The sequence below is a fragment of the Pelodiscus sinensis genome, chromosome 9, assembly GCF_052426305.1.
Source record: "Pelodiscus sinensis isolate ZL-2025 chromosome 9, ASM5242630v1, whole genome shotgun sequence".
NCBI classification, from domain to species: Eukaryota; Metazoa; Chordata; order Testudines; family Trionychidae; genus Pelodiscus; species Pelodiscus sinensis.
Window position 1 is genome coordinate 22728829 of NC_143060.1, and position 18071 is coordinate 22746899.

At 41.4% G+C, this 18071-nt stretch overlaps 1 protein-coding gene across 1 annotated transcript in view; it reads left to right on the forward strand.

Moving 5' to 3' along the window:
* LRRC7 (leucine rich repeat containing 7) overlaps nt 1-18071 on the forward strand; it is a 399063-nt gene that overhangs the window by 287250 nt on the left and 93742 nt on the right. The window contains exons 14-16 of the mRNA XM_075936231.2: nt 4254-4323; nt 11933-12032; nt 13347-13471. Of these exons, the coding sequence (XP_075792346.2) occupies nt 4254-4323; nt 11933-12032; nt 13347-13471 (295 nt within the window). The remainder of the gene's footprint in view (nt 1-4253; nt 4324-11932; nt 12033-13346; nt 13472-18071) is intronic.

Consider the following 18071-nt stretch of genomic DNA (forward strand, 5'->3'; position numbering starts at 1 on the left):
ATCCACATTAAGAGAGCCTGCCTCGGACTAATTTCGAGGCTTCTCTGTAGTGTGGACATGATATTTTAAAATAGTTATTTCGGGAGTTGTTGTTTTGAAATGAGTTATTTCAAAATAATTTCCTATTGTAGATATGCCCTTGGTGTCTAAGGTACCACAGGACTCCTCATTGTTTTTGTAGATACAGACTAACAGAACTACCCTTCTGAGACAGTATTCTGGATTTAATTTTGAGAAGTGTGGTTGAAATGCAAAATGTATTAGTTCAGTTGCTGATTCATATCTGAATTGTCAACAATTCTAACCAATAGATTGAGCGCATTAATCAAACAGGTTCATATGATCGATTTGCACTGATGATCCAATTTAAGTGCAAAAATACGGTCACAAATTTTGTGAAATCAAAGGGTTATCACAAAGAAAAGCCGAGTCTCACAATAGTGGATAATAAAATAGGAAGAATGAATAATGTTTCAAAGAGATATATACAATATATACTGTAATTTTTTCCCCCATTTTCATCTCTTATGTCTTAACTGTGACTATTAAATTCACAAAATACATGCACTATAGAACTAAACGATATTTGTTATAGCTATCAAATTGTTCTGATCTAATTTTTCAAAAATAACTCACACTTTTGCATACTTTCAAGTTTTTGGTGCTGAACATGAAATATTTTAAAGCAGTGGTCTCCAAAGTTTGACATATATAAGCATGCATTGCCTTGTACTCTCTGGAGCCATAGTCAGATCAATAAATAAGATAAAAGGGGGTATCTAATTATATTTTGCTAAAAGGGAATTTAAACGGGTCTGAAAGAAGCCTAAAGGACGCTCGCATGCATTGTATGGGGCCTCAGAAGAAGGTTTAAATCCATGGTGTCCAACCAGTTTTGAAGCAGTAGCCACTATGGGCATGTCTACACTAGGAAATTATTTCAAAATAACTTATTTTGAAACAACTCCCAAAATAACTTTCCCCAAGGAAAGCAGGAGTTGTTATTTCGAAATAACCATCCCCTTATTTTGAAATAATGGGCTTGGTAGTTTGGATGCTCTGCTTGTTATTTCAAAATAAGTGGAGCTATTTCTAAATAACTCCCTAGTGTCAACCAGGGCTATAGTGGCTACTGCTGTAGCGAACTAGCAACATTATTCTGAAAATGTAAATAATATAGTGTCTACTACTATAGCCAACTAGCCACACTCAACCAGCCAAATAACCACATGTGGTTAGCGACTAGCGTGTTGGACACAACAGGTTTAAATTCTGTTAATTAAAGATTCCTCTAAATTTTCATAGACCCAATTCTGAGTTTGAAAATTTGGCCATACGTTGCTGTTATCGTGAATTGATATCATGCTGAATTAGTTTCAGTTTCAGTATAGTGAGCAATTTTACATATTTAGGCATAACAGTGCAAGTCAAAGTAGGTTTTCAATCTTAATTATTTGTGTGTATGAATATTCAAAATAAATTTTAGTTCTTTATAGAGAAGCCAAATTCTGAATAAAATTTTCAGATATTCTCTCTGAGAATCTTTATATTAATTCCTGTAGAACTGTCATGTTACTTTATGAGGAATATGTCACCACCTGCAGTATTCCGGGGATAAGTAGTAATTAACTAATCCGTGATCCACTTTACTAATAACACAGTAGTAAACACTAAATTTCAGCTACTTCAGGCATCATTTCCTTTCTTGTGGGTACTAATTATTGGATTTTAAAGTGTATAACTTTTTCATCCAAAGAGCCATTTTATACACCGGAAATTGGAATTTAATTAATTTGGTGGACAAGGAAACCAGCATTCTTAAAATAAAAACGTAAAATGAATTATCAGAAGTACATATCTTTCCTTTTGGACTGTTGTATGGTCTTTACTAAATATCTTATAGCCTTGTATCTGGTGATAATGTTGATGCAAAAACTTATTTTCTACCCCTTCTTGTTGGACATCTGTCTGTGCAACTAACTAGCCATAGAGCCCCTCCTGGACTTTAGTAGGGGAGGGCTATGTGATTTGATTAGTTGGACAGACAAATGAAATCTAAGTCTATCGTAACCTATGCACCTAATGGGAGAGCTTATAAATTCTGCACTGGAAAGAAAGGCTTTCCCCTCTTAGTGTTAGAGTACTATGAGGTTTGGGGGCCTGGTTATAGACATCATGTCCAGTCACCTTTTTGGGACTGGGAAGAAATATTTTCCTCGCTGATAGTTTAGCTAGGGTAGTATGAGTTTTTGACCTTTCTTGCAGCAATTCCAGAACTTAGAGGGTAGGTTAGGCTGTAAAATTAATTTTATTGCAATGTGGCAGGTGACTACCGGAGGAGATCATTCAATAGGAGATCCAGTTACATGATTAATTAGAAGAAAGCATCTTCTAAAGTAGGAGGGGAATGGGGTTAGAGTAGTGGAAGGCAACCAGTGTTCTATGTGTAGCCTGCAAGACATTTTGTTTACCATTCACACAGTGTTGCCAGGTTCCATTGGTTTCCATCCACATAGGGTTTTTTTTCCTACTGGTATTACTAAGGTGACATACACATAAATAAAGGGCATGTGAAGTGAGGTGTGTGCTGATTCCATACAACATGGACTGTGAGAGCCATGTGTTCTCTTTGCATCCACTAAAACACTACTACAGTTCAACTGGCACACTCGGTAAATTCTAGGTATGCAAGGGCAGTTAGCAAAAGTACCCTATCACAGGAACAAAAAACAGCACTATGTAGCACTTTAAAGACTAACAAGATGGTTTATTAGGTGATGAGCTTTCGTGGGCCAGACCCACTTCCTCAGATTAAATAGTGGAAGAAAATTCTGAGGAAGTGGGTCTGGCCCACGAAAGCTCATCACCTAATAAACCATCTTGTTAGTCTTTAAAGTGCTACATAGTGCTGTTTTTTGTTTCAGCTAGACCAGACTAACACGGCTACATTTCTATCACTAACACAGGAGACAGTCTTGGTTATGATAATCTTGCGACCCATAGAGTTGTAGTGCCACTCATGCAGCCTGCTCACTAGCCTACATTGCCCATTGCTGAGTTAGGTCTTCTAATCTCTGGAGACAATCCCTTCCTTCCCATATTCCCCTAATTACCCCATCACCCTCCACTTGTAGAAAGGTTATCAGCAATAGTTTAGGGAAAAGGTTAACAAGATGGCAGGGAGGGGCTGATGGGAACCCTCCACCAAATGGTACAGATTACAAAGGAAGGATGACCTGCCCTGGATGAATTATTGGGAGATAGTTCCCAGATACGTTACTTAATAAAAGCTAATTAATCCACATTCATGGTGTCTTGTCTGTCTTCCTGTAAGGTCTGGGGCAAAAACTTTCAGGCCTTTATTATACCTCATAAAGAAACAAACCAAAAGAAAAGAAAGAGCCAGTATTGGTGGCTGTAAACAAACTTCATGGGACCATGGGAAACTTGGTCACAATTATAATAAGTGGACATAGGGCTAACTAAAATCATGTCAGACCACAGATGTTGCTAGACTAGAGAGTGCTGGACTAGACAGGGTTCAACCTGTACAAAAAAGGGAACAGGGAAGAAAATTCACCAATTCCCATTCTTCTTTTGCAGGTCACACTTAGCAGACCAAGCACACTGATATTACATGAAACCATCTGTTCGCATATATAGCTATATTCTGCAGTTTAGAGCTTTTGATTTGTTATTACATTTCAATTTGTCTTATGGGAGAAATCATAATGACTTTATTATAGTGTAACTTCAGTAAGGTTTTTCATATGGTAGAATATGTTTTAATAGAAAATTAAAATGTTAAATTGTATGTTGTATCTATAAACAAATCCCTCAATGGAAGTACTTTCCAAGAAATACTTTATTATGAGGTATTTTGGTTGTCTGATATTTATTGATATTGTATGACGCTCACAAGTGGGAATAATAAGTTTTTATTGGGCAAGGGGGAAATTATTCACGAAGTTATCAATTCATATGTTAACAATAACACACCATTATTCTTTAATGTCTCAAAGGAATTTTGTTAGTTTGTTTAGGCTTGAAATGTGGCTTTAGCTTTTCAATGCAAAGTCAATGAGAATTGCCTTTATAAAAAATCTTTCTTAAAAACAAAAGAAAATAAAAATGCCACCAATTTTATTATGACCCAGATGAAATACTTTATATAAAAATCTTGACAGTGTCTCTTTAAAGGAGGCTACTGCATGCATGGGACATTGATGTTGTTCCAATATTGTTCTTTACAGACTGAAGAATTTACCATTCACTTTTACTAAGCTTAAAGAGCTTGCAGCTTTGTGGCTGTCTGACAACCAGGTAATAACTTTTATGTTTATCTTTTCATTAGTAGTAAAGAAAAAGGCATCTTAGTAATGGCCTTAGGTAAAACCTATGTTTTAACCAACTATTGTTAGATTTATGAAGCATTTTAGCATTTCCATGCCCCCTGTATTTGCTCCAGATCTAGACATAGGTTCTACTGAATGCCATGGTATTAACTGAAAAATCTTGCCTCTGAGGGATTTACTGCTTTCATCGGGCAGACGTGTATGACTTGCCAAAATTAATAAGTTAAGGTCAAACATATTCACAGAAGACTCTAGCCACTAATGTCCTATGGTGGAACACTAAGGCACTAGGATTTTATACTGGCCATATTCTGTTTTCTATCTCTTAATCCTTTTGTGCCTCCATTCTTGAATTCTGGGTCCCCATTCCATATCTGTTCCTCTGTTTCTGTTCATTCTCCTCCCTATGTTTATTCATGTGGAAGAGGAGGAGTCTTCCATTAACTTTTACACATGAGGCTCTCTTTTGATGTTTTGCTATCTTTTTATGTTTTTAAATTATCAATGATAACTATTTAATTATTTGTTAATAGAAAGTAAACATAGTAATTAGAGCTGGAATAAGTGTATAAGTCCCATTGCCAAAATTGACTTAGGTATTTAGTAGCTTAATTCCTATTGACTTTCATCTCCTTAGTGTTAAGGGACTTCAGAACATTTTAACCATAGTCTAAAATAGGGGGGAAAGTCACAAAAATTATGGAGAGTTTTTTCTTTGGTTTTCTTCTAAGTAAAGGCTTCATTAGAAAAGCCTTTCCAATGAGAACCAATAATAATTTAAGTGTTCTAGACTTAATCCTTAGCAGGTAGATATCAGCAACATTCAGCTGAAGTTAACAGAATGAGGCAGATTTACATAATCTGAAATTCTAGTCCTATGTGCACTTTCCATTTTTTTCTTTTTTTAAAAAGCCCCATAATTATAACTTCTTCGTTTTTTTACAGTTACCAAACCAAGTCACAATGAATAACCCACCTTACACCCAGATCCTACAAATATGTATGCATTATTCATGCATTTATATTTAAGAACTTGCATACATTTCTGCGGGAGCAGGCTCTTATTAATTTGTATCATGAAAATCAGTAACTAAGGGTATGTCTACACTACCCCGCTAGTTTGAACTAGCAGGGTAATGTAGGCATACCGCACTTGCAAATGAAGCCCGGGATTTGAATTTCCCGGGCTTCATTTGCATAAGCGGGGAGCCGCCATTTTTAAAACCCCGCTGGTTCGAACCCCGTACAGCGCGGCTACACGGGGCTCGAACTAGGTAGTTCGGACTAGGCTTCCTATTCCGAACTACCAGTACACCTGGTGGAACCTCTCCCACTGTAACTTGAGACCATTGTTCCTCGTTTTGTCACCTGTCACCACTGAGAACAACCTTGCTCCATTTTCTTTGGAACCTCCCTTCAGGAAATTGAAGGCTGCTATCAAATCCCCCCTCACTCTTCTCTTCTGTAGACTAAATAAGCCCAAATCCCTCAGCCTTTCCTCATAGGTTGTGTGCTCCAGCACCCTAATAATTTTGGTTGCCCTCCACTGGACCCTCTCCAATGCATCCACATCCTTTCTGGGTGGCCCAGAACTGGATGCAGTACTCCAGATGTGGCCTCACCAATGCTGAATAAGGGAGGAATAATAACTTCTCTAGATCAGCTGTAAATGCTCCTCCTAATGCATCCTAATATGCCATTAGCTTTCTTGGCTACAAGGGCACACTGCTGATTCATATCCAGCTTCTCATCCACTGTAATCCCCAGGTCCTTTTCTGCTGAACTGCTACTTACCCAGTCGGTCCCCAGCCTGTAGCTGTGCTCAGGATTCTTCTGTTCCAAGTGCAGGAACAGAAGAATCTGCATTTGTCCTTGTTGAATCTCATCAGATTTATTTTGACCCAATCCTTCAATTTGTCTAGGTCACTGTGGACCCTACACTCCAGCATATCTACCACTTCCTACCTACCTTATTGTCATCTGCAAGCTTGCTGGGGGTGCAATCCATCCCTTCATCCAGGTCATTAATTACAAGTTGAACAAAACCAGCCCCATAACTGACCCTTGGGACATTCCACTTGATACCGACTGTCAACCAGACATCAAGCCATTGATCACTACTCATTGAGCCCAACAGTCTAGCCAGTTTTCTATCCACCTTACAGTACATTTATCCAATCCATACTTCTTTAATGTGCTGGCAAGAATACTATGGGAGACTGTATCAAAAGCTTTCCTAGAGTCAAGGTATAGCACATCTTCTGCTTTCCACATACTTACAGAGCCAGTTACCTCATCTTAGAAGGCAATCAGGTTGATCAGTCATGACTTGCCCTTGGTGAATCCATTTTGACTATTCCTGATTGCTTTCCTCACTTCCAAGTGCTTCAAAAGGGTTTCCTTGAGGATCCTCTCCATGATTTTTCCAAGGATTGAGATGTGGCTGACAGGTCTGTAGTTCCCTAGATTGTCCTTCTTACCTTTTTTAAAGATGGGCACTGCATTTGCCTTTTTCTAATCAGCTGGGATCTCCCCCGATCCCCATGAGTTTTCAAAGATAATGGCCAATGACTCTGCAATCACATCAGCCAACTCCCACAGCACCCTCAGATGCATTTGATCCGGCTTTTGATCATAGATTAGTGTATGTCCAGCTTTTCATGGACATTCTGATCCCAGCAGGGGTGGCCCATCCATATAAGTGAACTAGGTGGTCGCCTAGGGCGCCAAGTTAAATGGGGTGCCGAATGGTGGCATAATATCATTGAGGGGTTTGGAGGTGGGGGCGCCAATTGCATGTTTCGCCTAGGGAGCCAGTTGCTGGCAGCTAGTCTAGGGCCGCCCCTGGATTCCAGAGTTCCAGAAATAATATGTTGGTCAAGGCCTAATCTGTTACTCTAAAGGGAAAAGAACTTAATGTTCATAAAAAGTAAATATTCTACATACATAAAAGTGATACTTCCATTACTACAGTAACTTCAATAACCTCTTCTTTGTCTCCCTAGAATTGTACACTTTTTTGCAGCTAACTGTTGCCTCTTGAATTCAGATCAGTATACTGGTAATTTTGCATAGTCCAAACTAATGCAATCTATTTGTGTGAGCCCCTGATCCTACAGTTGAGGATATTTCTATGCTTCAGCCCAAGCTGAAGTCTAACCCACCTTGTGTTGACACTGCACTTGAGCTAACCCAGGGCTGAGACGTAGGGTCTTAGGACACTGTAGAACTGGATAGTCTGAGTTTGAGTTAAGCTAGGACCCAGGTTTATTGCTTAATTGCAGTTAAATGTAGCCCTGCTTCACTTACTTCCAAATGACTCTTGAATCCTATCTCCCAATTCCATGTGATAACTTTCTTAGTCCTCTCTATCCCAACAGTCTTCAATCCACACTATTGAAAATGGAAGCCTTGCCCATTTTGTGAATGGCAACAGCCATAACCCCATTCTCTGATCTGCAAGCATGCTATCGGAGAGCCTCCTGGGTTTGCAATGGAATGTGACCCAATCAGCTTTTGCAAAGTGAATTGCTTCAAACTTCCTGTAACCCACTGGGCAGGGAGTAAAATTTTCCCATAGCGCATGATGCTCCCAGGACTAGAGCGGTCACATTGCCACATTTGTGGGGGAGAATGCTAGAGACTCCAGGGCCGGGATCGGCAACCTTTTCAAACCAAAGAGCCAAAGTACATCAAAATTCAGAACAAGTGGTCAACAAAGAGCCATATAAGAATGGTTATTTGCATGACTGAAAATATACAACTTAATATTATTGATAATTCACATAATTATTAATAAAAGCATAAATGAAACATTGTACTCACAGACTTTATTTAATGGGACTCCTGCTGCTGCATCTTTTCATACATTTTTGGAAGTTTACATCATAACTGGTCAAATCTAACTTCATGCATGCATTCAGGCTGTCTTCTGTCAAACTTATGGCAGAGGACTGGGCATGAGGGGTTGCAGGAATCTGGGTTGAGGTGTATAAAGGACTCATAACAGGGGGCTCAGATGTATGATGGGTTCAGGACATATGGTATGGGTGTATGGGATGCAGGAGTGTTATGGCGTGGAACTGGAGATATGGGGGTACAGGAGTCTGTGGATGTGGGGTGCAGGATTTTGGCCATGTGGAGGTATGAGTGGCTCAGGGCAGGGGTTCAGGTGTATTATGGGCTCTGGGTGAAGGTGTGGAGGGGTGCAGGAGTGTTATGACCCTGCAGCCAGATGGGATCTAGGCCTCAACTGGGGGCTTGTTGGCCAGGCTTCATTTTTAAATAAAGTAAAATATTATGTTCAACACAAAAGATTTCAACATTGTCTTTATTTATGGCAAGGGTGTGAAACCTTTTTTTGGGTCGGGGGCCACTGACACTCAGAAAAAATAAGTTGGTGACCACAAAAGTGAGGAGCAAAAAAAAAACCCTCCAAAAAACCCCAACCCTCACTGATGTGGCCTCCAAATAAAAGACCTCGTTTCCCTGGTGCTCCAGACCCATGGTGAGGGGAGGGGCAGAGAGGACTGAGGTTCAAGGCCTCAGTCCAGATTTACTCTTCTGGAGTTCCAGGGTTAGTGGATTTTGTGCCTCCCCCCAGGTTCTGGGGTGGGGTAAAAAATGAGGGGTTAAGTGTGTGGAACAAGGCTGTCAGTGAGTGGGATAGGGATGGAGATGCAGGATCTGGACAGGAGGTGGGTGCCACAGGTCTGGGTGGGAGGTAGGGTGGAGGAGCAAGCTTGGGAGTAGGGTATATAGCCAGGTGAAGGGAGCAGGAGCAAGGGAGGGCTAGGGATGGATAGGGTGTCTAGCCAGGAGGAAGGTGTAGGAGCAAGGGAGGGTGCAGGAGCCGGTATCTGCCAAGGGGGAGGGGGCAAGGATAGGCTGAGGATGTGATATCTCAGTGGTGGTGGTGAGTAGAGGGGCTGGGGATGTGGAGTCTTGGCATGGGTGATGGGAGGGCTACTTGCTTTCATGCTGCTTTCAGGTATGGCCTCCCACTGCTTTCATTGGCCAGATTCTGGCCAATGGGAGCAAAGGGAAAAGCCTCCAGGCTGTGCGTCCCTGCAAGGCTGTTCCCCCAGCCAGGAAAAGGGACGCAGCAGCACACACAACCATTTCTGGCTTTGCTTCCCTGCCAACTGGATCTGGCAAAGAGCCTCAGTGCTTTCTCCTCCCCCCCCCCCCCCACATGCCCCTTCCCACTGCAGATAGTTTGCACTCCAAACTTGTGGTGGCTGCGAGACTAGAGTGCCAGCATGGGCTCTTGAGTGCTGCAGCAGAGGCGGGGGGGAGGGGGGCAAAGATGGGGCTGAGCCATATTTGTCTCATGAGACATAGGTTGCCAACCCCTGCTCTAGAATATGTTTACTTTGACTTGGGTTTGTGCACTGCAGTGTGGATGGCAGAGTCCTAGGTTTGAGAATGGGTTAGCAAAGTCTTGATGTAATTTAAAATACAATATTGACATTCAAGCACCGTGTTCCCTGATGTGCGTCAGCCATGGGCATATGTTGCAGTAGAGACATACCCTATGTGGGAGGACTCCTGGGCCTATCCCGAGTAGGTTCAGCACAATCACAGAGGTCAGTCTGTGCTGAGTCAGGGTATGTCTACACTACAGAGTTTTTTCGGAAAAATATCTGATTTTTTTTTAAACTTCAATTACATCCACACTGCAATCACGTTCTTTCAAAAGAAAATCAAAAGAACAGAGGGGGTTTTCCGACATTGGTAAACTTCTTTCTACAAGGAAGAAGCCTTTTTCCAAAAGAGCTCTTTCGGGAAAAAAGCGTGTGTGGACAGGGAAGAGGGAGATCTTTCACAAGAAGAGGAAAGAGGAAAAAGCACAGGTGCCCTGGTAGCCATTCTGCCCATAGTAATCACAGTTTACAAGTGAGATAGCATCCATTCAGTGTGGATGCTATTTTTTGAAAAAGCAGATCGCTTTTTTGATGTCCGTTGACAGCATGGATGCTCTCTTTTGGAAGAGGTTTTTTTGGAAGATCTCTTCCAGAAAAGCTTCTTCCAAAAGACTCCTGCAGCCTAGACATAGCCTCAGTTGTAAGACTGAGGTCTAAGATGCTCCTCTCCTAACAAACATAGGGTATATTTATATATTACTAACTTACATTTAATAAGTAATACTTCAGCAAGATACTATGTTCACCTTAAGAACAAATTTAAGCAAATATAAGGATATTTATTGTTAATGTCAAGTAATTTTACTCATTCTTGAGATTTTTTTTCAGAATTTTAAATGGCATAGATAGATAGATAGATAGATAGATAGATAGATAGATAGATAGATAGATAGATAGATAGATAGATAGATAGATAGATAGATATGAATGTAAAAAACAACCAAGCAAACAAAATGACGGGAGGGAGGAAAGTCATAAGCAATGAGTGGACTCTACTGCAATAAACTAGAGCCGTCTTTCTCTTTCCCTTCCTATTCCTACCTGTCAAAAACTGATCAGTAGAATGTGACCCCTTATAAACATAGACATATCATCCCAAAGTACAATGAAAAATTAATGGACAATAGGGTGCCTGCTTAGGAGCCCATCTAGTTTGCACACCAATTGAGAGCCTACGTTCTTTTAAAGATAAATATTATTTTCTTCAACTTATTGGACTTTTCCACAAGAGCTCAGAGATTAATTTGCATTAGTTTAATTAAAATATACCAGTATCATCATAATACTCATTGGGCCTTAGCACACAATCTCTAGACACTTGCACCAGTTTTATACCAGTCTAAGACTACTGCCTTCAATGGAGTTTCTCCTGATTTACCCAAGTGGGAATCAGTTAGAATCAGAGATTCAGTGCCCTTCCCACACTCCTCTGTTTCTCATTTCACTTAGAGTATGTCTACACTGCACACTTATTTCAAAATAAGCTACTCCAGTTTAGTTACTCCAAAATAGCTTATTTCGAAATAGCATGTCTACACTGCAGGGAAGCCTCAAAATTAGTCTGAGACAGGCTTCCTGAATGTAAATGTGCTGTCTCCATTTAGAGTCCCAAGAGGCACTGGGGAGGAATAACTTAGAATTGCCTTGGGGAGGGACTATTTCGAAATAGCAGCAGTGGAGCGTCTACACACACCTTATTTCAAAATAGCTATTTTGGAATAGACGTTGTTCCTTGTAGAATGAGGTTTACAGATTTTGGAATAAGCCATTGGTTATTTCAAAATTATTTTGAAATAATGGACTAGCTGTATAGAAGCTCACATTGTTATTTCAAAATAATACTAGTTATCTTGAAATAACGGTGATTTATAGATGCACCGTTAGTCTCTATAGGTGTTACGCTCTGTTTTCCTTACATTGGACATATTCCTACTAAAGTCAGTAGGATTGTTATATATGTGTTAAGAATGACCAATGAAGAAAATTACACATCAGAATAAAATATTTTTTTTTGTCAGCAACTGTAAGAACATTTTAACTTAGACCAAGGATATTATTCATACATTCTTTTTTATATATTCTACTTTTACCAGATCATAAAATTGTTTTTTCTTTGAATGCCTATAAACGATCTTCCATCTTTTTTTATAGTCCAAGGCCCTTATCCCTCTGCAAACTGAGGCCCATCCAGAAACAAAGCAAAGAGTATTGACTAACTACATGTTTCCGCAGCAACCCCGCGGTGATGAAGGTAAAATACTGTTAACAATTCATTACAAAGGCAAAAACTTGTTTATAATGATTATTTAAATCACAGGGAGAACATTTTTTTTTAATAATGGCTCCATGGATGGGAATGGCTGCATTTGTTTCTATAAGTATATACAAGGCAGTATATATTTAGTCATACTGAAATGCTTCTAAACAGGATCTTTTTGTATGTTAAATCTATAGTTTCTTAATGCCTTAATTTTGGACTGAGATTTGTTCTTTTTCTTTTTTGGGGGTGAGGAGATGGAGTGGGTGGATGGGTATCAGAATTTTACCTTCTGACACACTATGTAAACTCACTGAATTTACTTCATTAGGATTGCATGGTGCAATGAAAGGCAGAATTTGGTCTAATGTGTACACTAGGTCAGAGGATGGCCAGTGTTCTTTCATAGTTCTGCTAGCAAGAGGCACTCATTTAGTGAGAGTCTACCACTTCCCCATCCTCCCTATTCTGACCTAAACTACAATAAAATGGGATACATCTTAGTCTTCTACTAAAGCAATCAGGGGTATGTCTACACTAGCTTGTTAATTCAAGCTAGGTAGGCAAACGAGGTGACCGGAGTTGCAAATGAAGCCCGAGATTTAAATATCCTGGGCTTTATTTGCATGTTCCCAGCCGGTCGCCATTTTGAAATTTCACTAGCCCGAACTCAGTGCCGCACGGCTACACACAGCAGTGAAATGTTAATTCAAACTAAGTCCTTAGTTCGAATTAATTATTACTGCTCGTGGAATGAGGAGTAACAGTTAATTCGAACTAAGGACTTAGTTCGAATTAACGTTTCACTGTTGCGTGTAGCCGCGCGGCAGTTACTTTGGGCTAGTGAAATTTCAAAATGGTGACCGGACGGGAACATGCAAATAAATCCCGGGATATTTAAATCCCAGTCTTCATTTGCAACTCCGGTCGCCTCGTTTGCTTACCTAGCTCAAATTAATGAGCTAGTGTAGACATACGCCATGAGACTTCACTGTAAGCCTTGAAGTCACAGAATTGACAATATGTTCAAACACCACCAATTTGCATACCACTTTCATCTGCAGCTTATTACATTAAAAATTGTGTAACTTGTTTATAGGTTTTGACAAATTTTTGTCACTTTTCATAGCCTTTAGATGATTGAAGTCTCTAACCCAAGGTGCAGGTCTCAATACAACATACATTTTTGTCATTTAGAGTTGAAACTACATTACATTTGTTTTGCTGGTTGCTTTAATTATCCATTCTGTTACAAAGTAGTTTTACTGGATATTAACTATAGATTTATTACCTGGATTTTAACTATAGATTTCCAGTCAGACAGCGATAGCTTTAACCCTACTTTATGGGAGGAGCAGCGACAGCAGCGGATGACTGTAGCTTTTGAATTTGAAGAAAAAAAGGAAGAAGAGGAAAATGCAGGAAAAGTTAAGGTAATTAGGTAGCTTTCACTTTTCCCTGCTTTTACTTTTTGTTGCCTTATACATTATTGGCACCAGATCAAATACACAAATGTCATGGTAACATGTTTTAATCTTCTAAACTTTCAGAAAGTGTTTGAGACCAAATATAATTATTAATGAAAAATTAGGGGTTTGTATATATTAACAGTTTCCATTCATGCCTTTGTTACCTGACTATTAAAATTTGAGCTTCTTTGAGTGTTTGCTCATGTCCATTCCATGCTAGCTGTGCGCACATTGCGTGCACTGTTGCCAGATACTTTTCCCTTATTGTATCCATAGGGATATCTCTAACATCCTTTGGAGCCATGTAATTACATACTGGTATATAGGGCACCACCAGCCTCACACCCTTTTAATTCCTTCTCAGCACCCATGCTGATTACTGGAACAATACTACTTCAAGTGTTTGTTCATGTGCATTCCAATTAGGTGTCTATGTGTGCACGTGTGTGTTAGCCAGAAGATTTTTCCCTTAGCATCTAGCCATAGGGTGCACCTGGGTATCCCCTGGAGTGGCTCCAAAATGGCACCCAATTTAAAGCCCTGCCAATTCGCTCCCTACCCCCATCAGTTCCTTCTTTCCACCAGTAATGGTTAGCTGGAACTCCCCATAGCTCTTGTAATGAAGTGCAGCAACCTTTTACTTTCTTCATAATTAGTATAGTTGTTATAGTTGTAGCAGTTAGGGTATGTCTACACTGCCACCCTAGTTCGAACTACAGTGGCTAATGTAGGCATTTGAACTTGCAAATGAAGCCTGGGATTTAAATATCACGGGCTTCATTTGTATGTTCCCGGGTGCCGCCATTTTTAAATGCCCCATAGTTCGAACTACCTGCCCGCGGTTACATGCGGCATGGATTAGGTAGTTCGAATTAAAGCTCCTAATTCAAACTACTGTTAAACCTCCTTGCAGGGCAGTGTAGACATCTGTTAGTTAGTTAGTTTTAGTTTTAAAAAATTGCTACAGTAGTTCATTTTAGAGTACAGGCAGTCCCCGAGTTACGCGGATCCGACTTACGTCGGATCCGCAGTTACGAATGGGGCCGATCATCTCCCTGGTCTCCAGCAGACCAGGGAGAGGAAGCAAAGCGGCGGAACATGTGGGCAGCGGACAGGGTTGTCCGCTGCCCACGCGCTCCAAGGCTTGGCTCTGCTTTGCCCCCCCCCTCCCCCGTCCCCTGGTCTGCAGACCAGGGGGACGGAGGGGGGGGGGGCAAAGCAGAGCCAAGCCGCGGAGCGCCCGGCCAGCTGACAGCCCAGACGCGTCTGGGCTGTCAGCTGATCGTGCGCTCCGCGGCTTGGCTCTGCTTGGCTCTGCTTTGCCCCCCGTCCCCGTCCCCGTCCCCGTCCCCCTGGTCTGCAGACCGGGGGGGGGGGGGGAAAGCAGAGCCAAGCCGCGGAGCGCCCGGCCAGCTGACAGCCCAGACGCGTCTGGGCTGTCAGCTGATCGCGCGCTCCGCGGCTTGGCTCTGCTTGGCTCTGCTTTGCCCCCCCCCCGTTCCCCTGGTCTGCAGACCAGGGGGACGGGGGGGGGGCAAAGCAGAGCCAAGCAGAGCCAAGCCGTGGAGCGCGCGGTCAGCTGACAGCTGTCAGCTGGCCGCATCCTCCGCGGCTTGGTTCTGCTTTCCCCCGCCCCCCATCCCCCTGGTCTGCAGACCAGGGGGACGGGGGGGGGCAAAGCAGAGCAAAGCCGCGGAGCACGCAGGCAGCGGACAGCCCAGACGCGTCTGGGCTGTCCGCTGCCCACGTGTTCCGCCGCTTTGCTCCCCGTCCCCCTGGTCTGCAGACCAGGGGGACGGGAAACAAAGCAGAGCAAAGCCATGGAGCCCGAGGGCAGCAGGACAGCCACGGCGCGTCTGGGCTGTCCCGCTGCCCCCGTGCTCCATGGCTTTGCTCCGGACACCTGTGGTACAGCAGCTGGGGCGCTGCCAGTTGGTCCCGTAGCTCTGCTCTGGGCGCTACTGGACCAACCGGGCAGCACCCCAGCTGCTCTGCCCCACGTCCTGATTCAGCCACTGCTGGTCAGATTCAGCAGCGGCTGAATCAGGACGCCTGGGGCAGAGCAGCTTGGGTGCTGCTGGGTTGGTCCAGTAGCGCCGAGGAGCGGCGGCACTACTGGACCAACCTAGCAGCACCCCAGCTGCTCTGCCCCAGGCGTCCCCAAGTCAGCCGCTGCTGAAACTGACCAGTGGCTGACTACAGGAAGCCCCTGCCCCGGGCTTCCTGGAATCAGCCGCTGATCAGTTTCAGCAGCAGCTGACTTGGGGATGCCTGGGGTTCTTAAGTTGAATCTGTATGTAAGTCAGAACTGGCGTCCAGATTCAGCCGCTGTTGAAACTGATCAGTTTCAGCAGCGGCTGAATCTGGATGCCAGTTCCGACTTACATACAGATTCAACTTAAGAACAAACCTACAGTCCCTATCTTGTACGTAACCCGGGGACTGCCTGTAGTTAAGTGGGAGGTATTTCCCTGCGCTTTGCACCAATGCGTGCTCAGGTCTCCAGACTTTAAAGCCTGTGGATCTTGTGGCAAATGTATGTCCAAAAGTGACCCTCATACTTCTTTTTTAATTTGGTAGAAGGACAACAGAAAGATCAGTGTCCTGTTTTTAAGACATTCAAGCCCCATACATTAAGAGACAGGGATTAGTGCCTGAAGATCCTGTTAAAGGAGGTGGTTCTTCAGCCTCAATCAGGCCATTCACTGACAGACTCAGCACCAAGCAGCACCTCATTGATGCAAATTTTCATATTTTTTTTGTTGCTGTTTGTTTTGAGAACTCTTTCACTTGGTTGTGACCAGATTAAGTGCACACTAAACCACTGTTTATTTGGTGTTAAATAGAAAATAAATTGACTTAAAAAATCATGCACTCATAATTAATAGGTTACGCTGAAACCTTACAAATAGATTAATCACAGTTTTCTGGTTCAATACATAATACAAAACCCAGTAAATTGTGGATTATGATGCCAATTTTATCCATTAGTATGTTATTAGTTTAAAAAACCTAAAAATGCACTATTGACCCATACTAACAATTTAGAAATTAGTTGGAACAAGAATACTATTCTTTTATTAACATAATATGACTGCTTCATCATGTGAAGAATTTGTGGTCCCATTAGTTTTGTATAGTAGAATATTACTTCTAATTCTAAAAATACAGTGTGACATAAATATAATTTAGTGACAGTTGTTAAAAGAAACACAATACTATAGAAAATTGCCCATAATCTAAGAGTTGCCACTACAGTACAAAGGGCCTTCTCTGTCTTTATTAATGTTTTAAATATTTGCTAAAGAATGTTTTAACAATGTTTATGAAGCAAATATCTATGCAATGAGGTTTAACAGGTAGTTCAAAATAGGGCTTTATTTCGAACACCCGTTTCGCTGCCGCATGTAGACGTGGGCAGTTATTCCGGGCTTGTTAATTTCAAAAAATGGTGCCCGGCTGGGAAGATGCAAATCAAGCATGGGATATTTAAATCCCGGGCTTGATTTGCAATTTCGAATGCCTACATTTGCAGCCCTATTTCGAATTAGGCTGCAAGTGTAGACATACCCTATGATAACATGATTCTACAGAAAATGTTCACAGCATTATTACTACTGTCATTTGGATAGTCATATTTCTTACCCACTTAGTTAAATTAGAATAAAGCATTCAGAAATAGTTGCATACTTTTATATATACAAAAACTATTGTGTTAATCATAGGGCAACTAGGAATTTTCCAATGTTAATAATAGAGATGCTAGCATTTAAATTACTGACTTCTAGCTCGAACAGATGAGGAAATCTAAATTGCATCATATGCTATTTGCCCAAACTTTGTTATGGAAAGCATTGTCTTTTTCTCATTATAAGGTATTGGACTATAATTCATAGACTCATAGACATTTAGTACTGGAAGAGACCTCAATAGGTCAGTCCAGTACCCTGTAGTTGAGGCAGGAATAAATATTAACTAGACCATTCCTGATTGTTTGTCTAATCTGTTCTTTTAAATCTTCAATGCTTGAGATTTCACAACCTCCCTAAGAAATTTGTTCTGGTGCTTAGGTACCCTGACAGTTAAGACGTTTTCCAAATCTCCAACTTAAATCTCCTTTGCTGCAATTTAAGGTTATTGGTTTTTTGTCCTATCCTCAGAGGTTAATGAGAACAATTTTGCACCCTCCTTGTATCAAGCTGTTATATACTTAAAAACTATCATGTTGTCCCTCAGTCTTCTCTTCTCTAGCCAAAACAAATCAGATTTTTCAAATCTTCTTAATTATTTTAATTGCTTTCCTGTTACCCAGAGTTTTCTGAATCCAAAGTTCTTAGTAACTTTTCACTCTTGGTGAGGCAGGAAATAAATCAATGGGAATACAGCCATCTGACCAATAGACTGTTGACATGAGCAGTACAATACATGAGTGCTTTTATTTAAAGCTACACTTTATGTATCTCAAGTACTAACACACATCTGCAACAGATTAGTAAAACATCCCAACTCTCAATAATTATTGAAGTCTTGAGATGTTTTCCAGTGTTACAGATGCAGCTAGCCA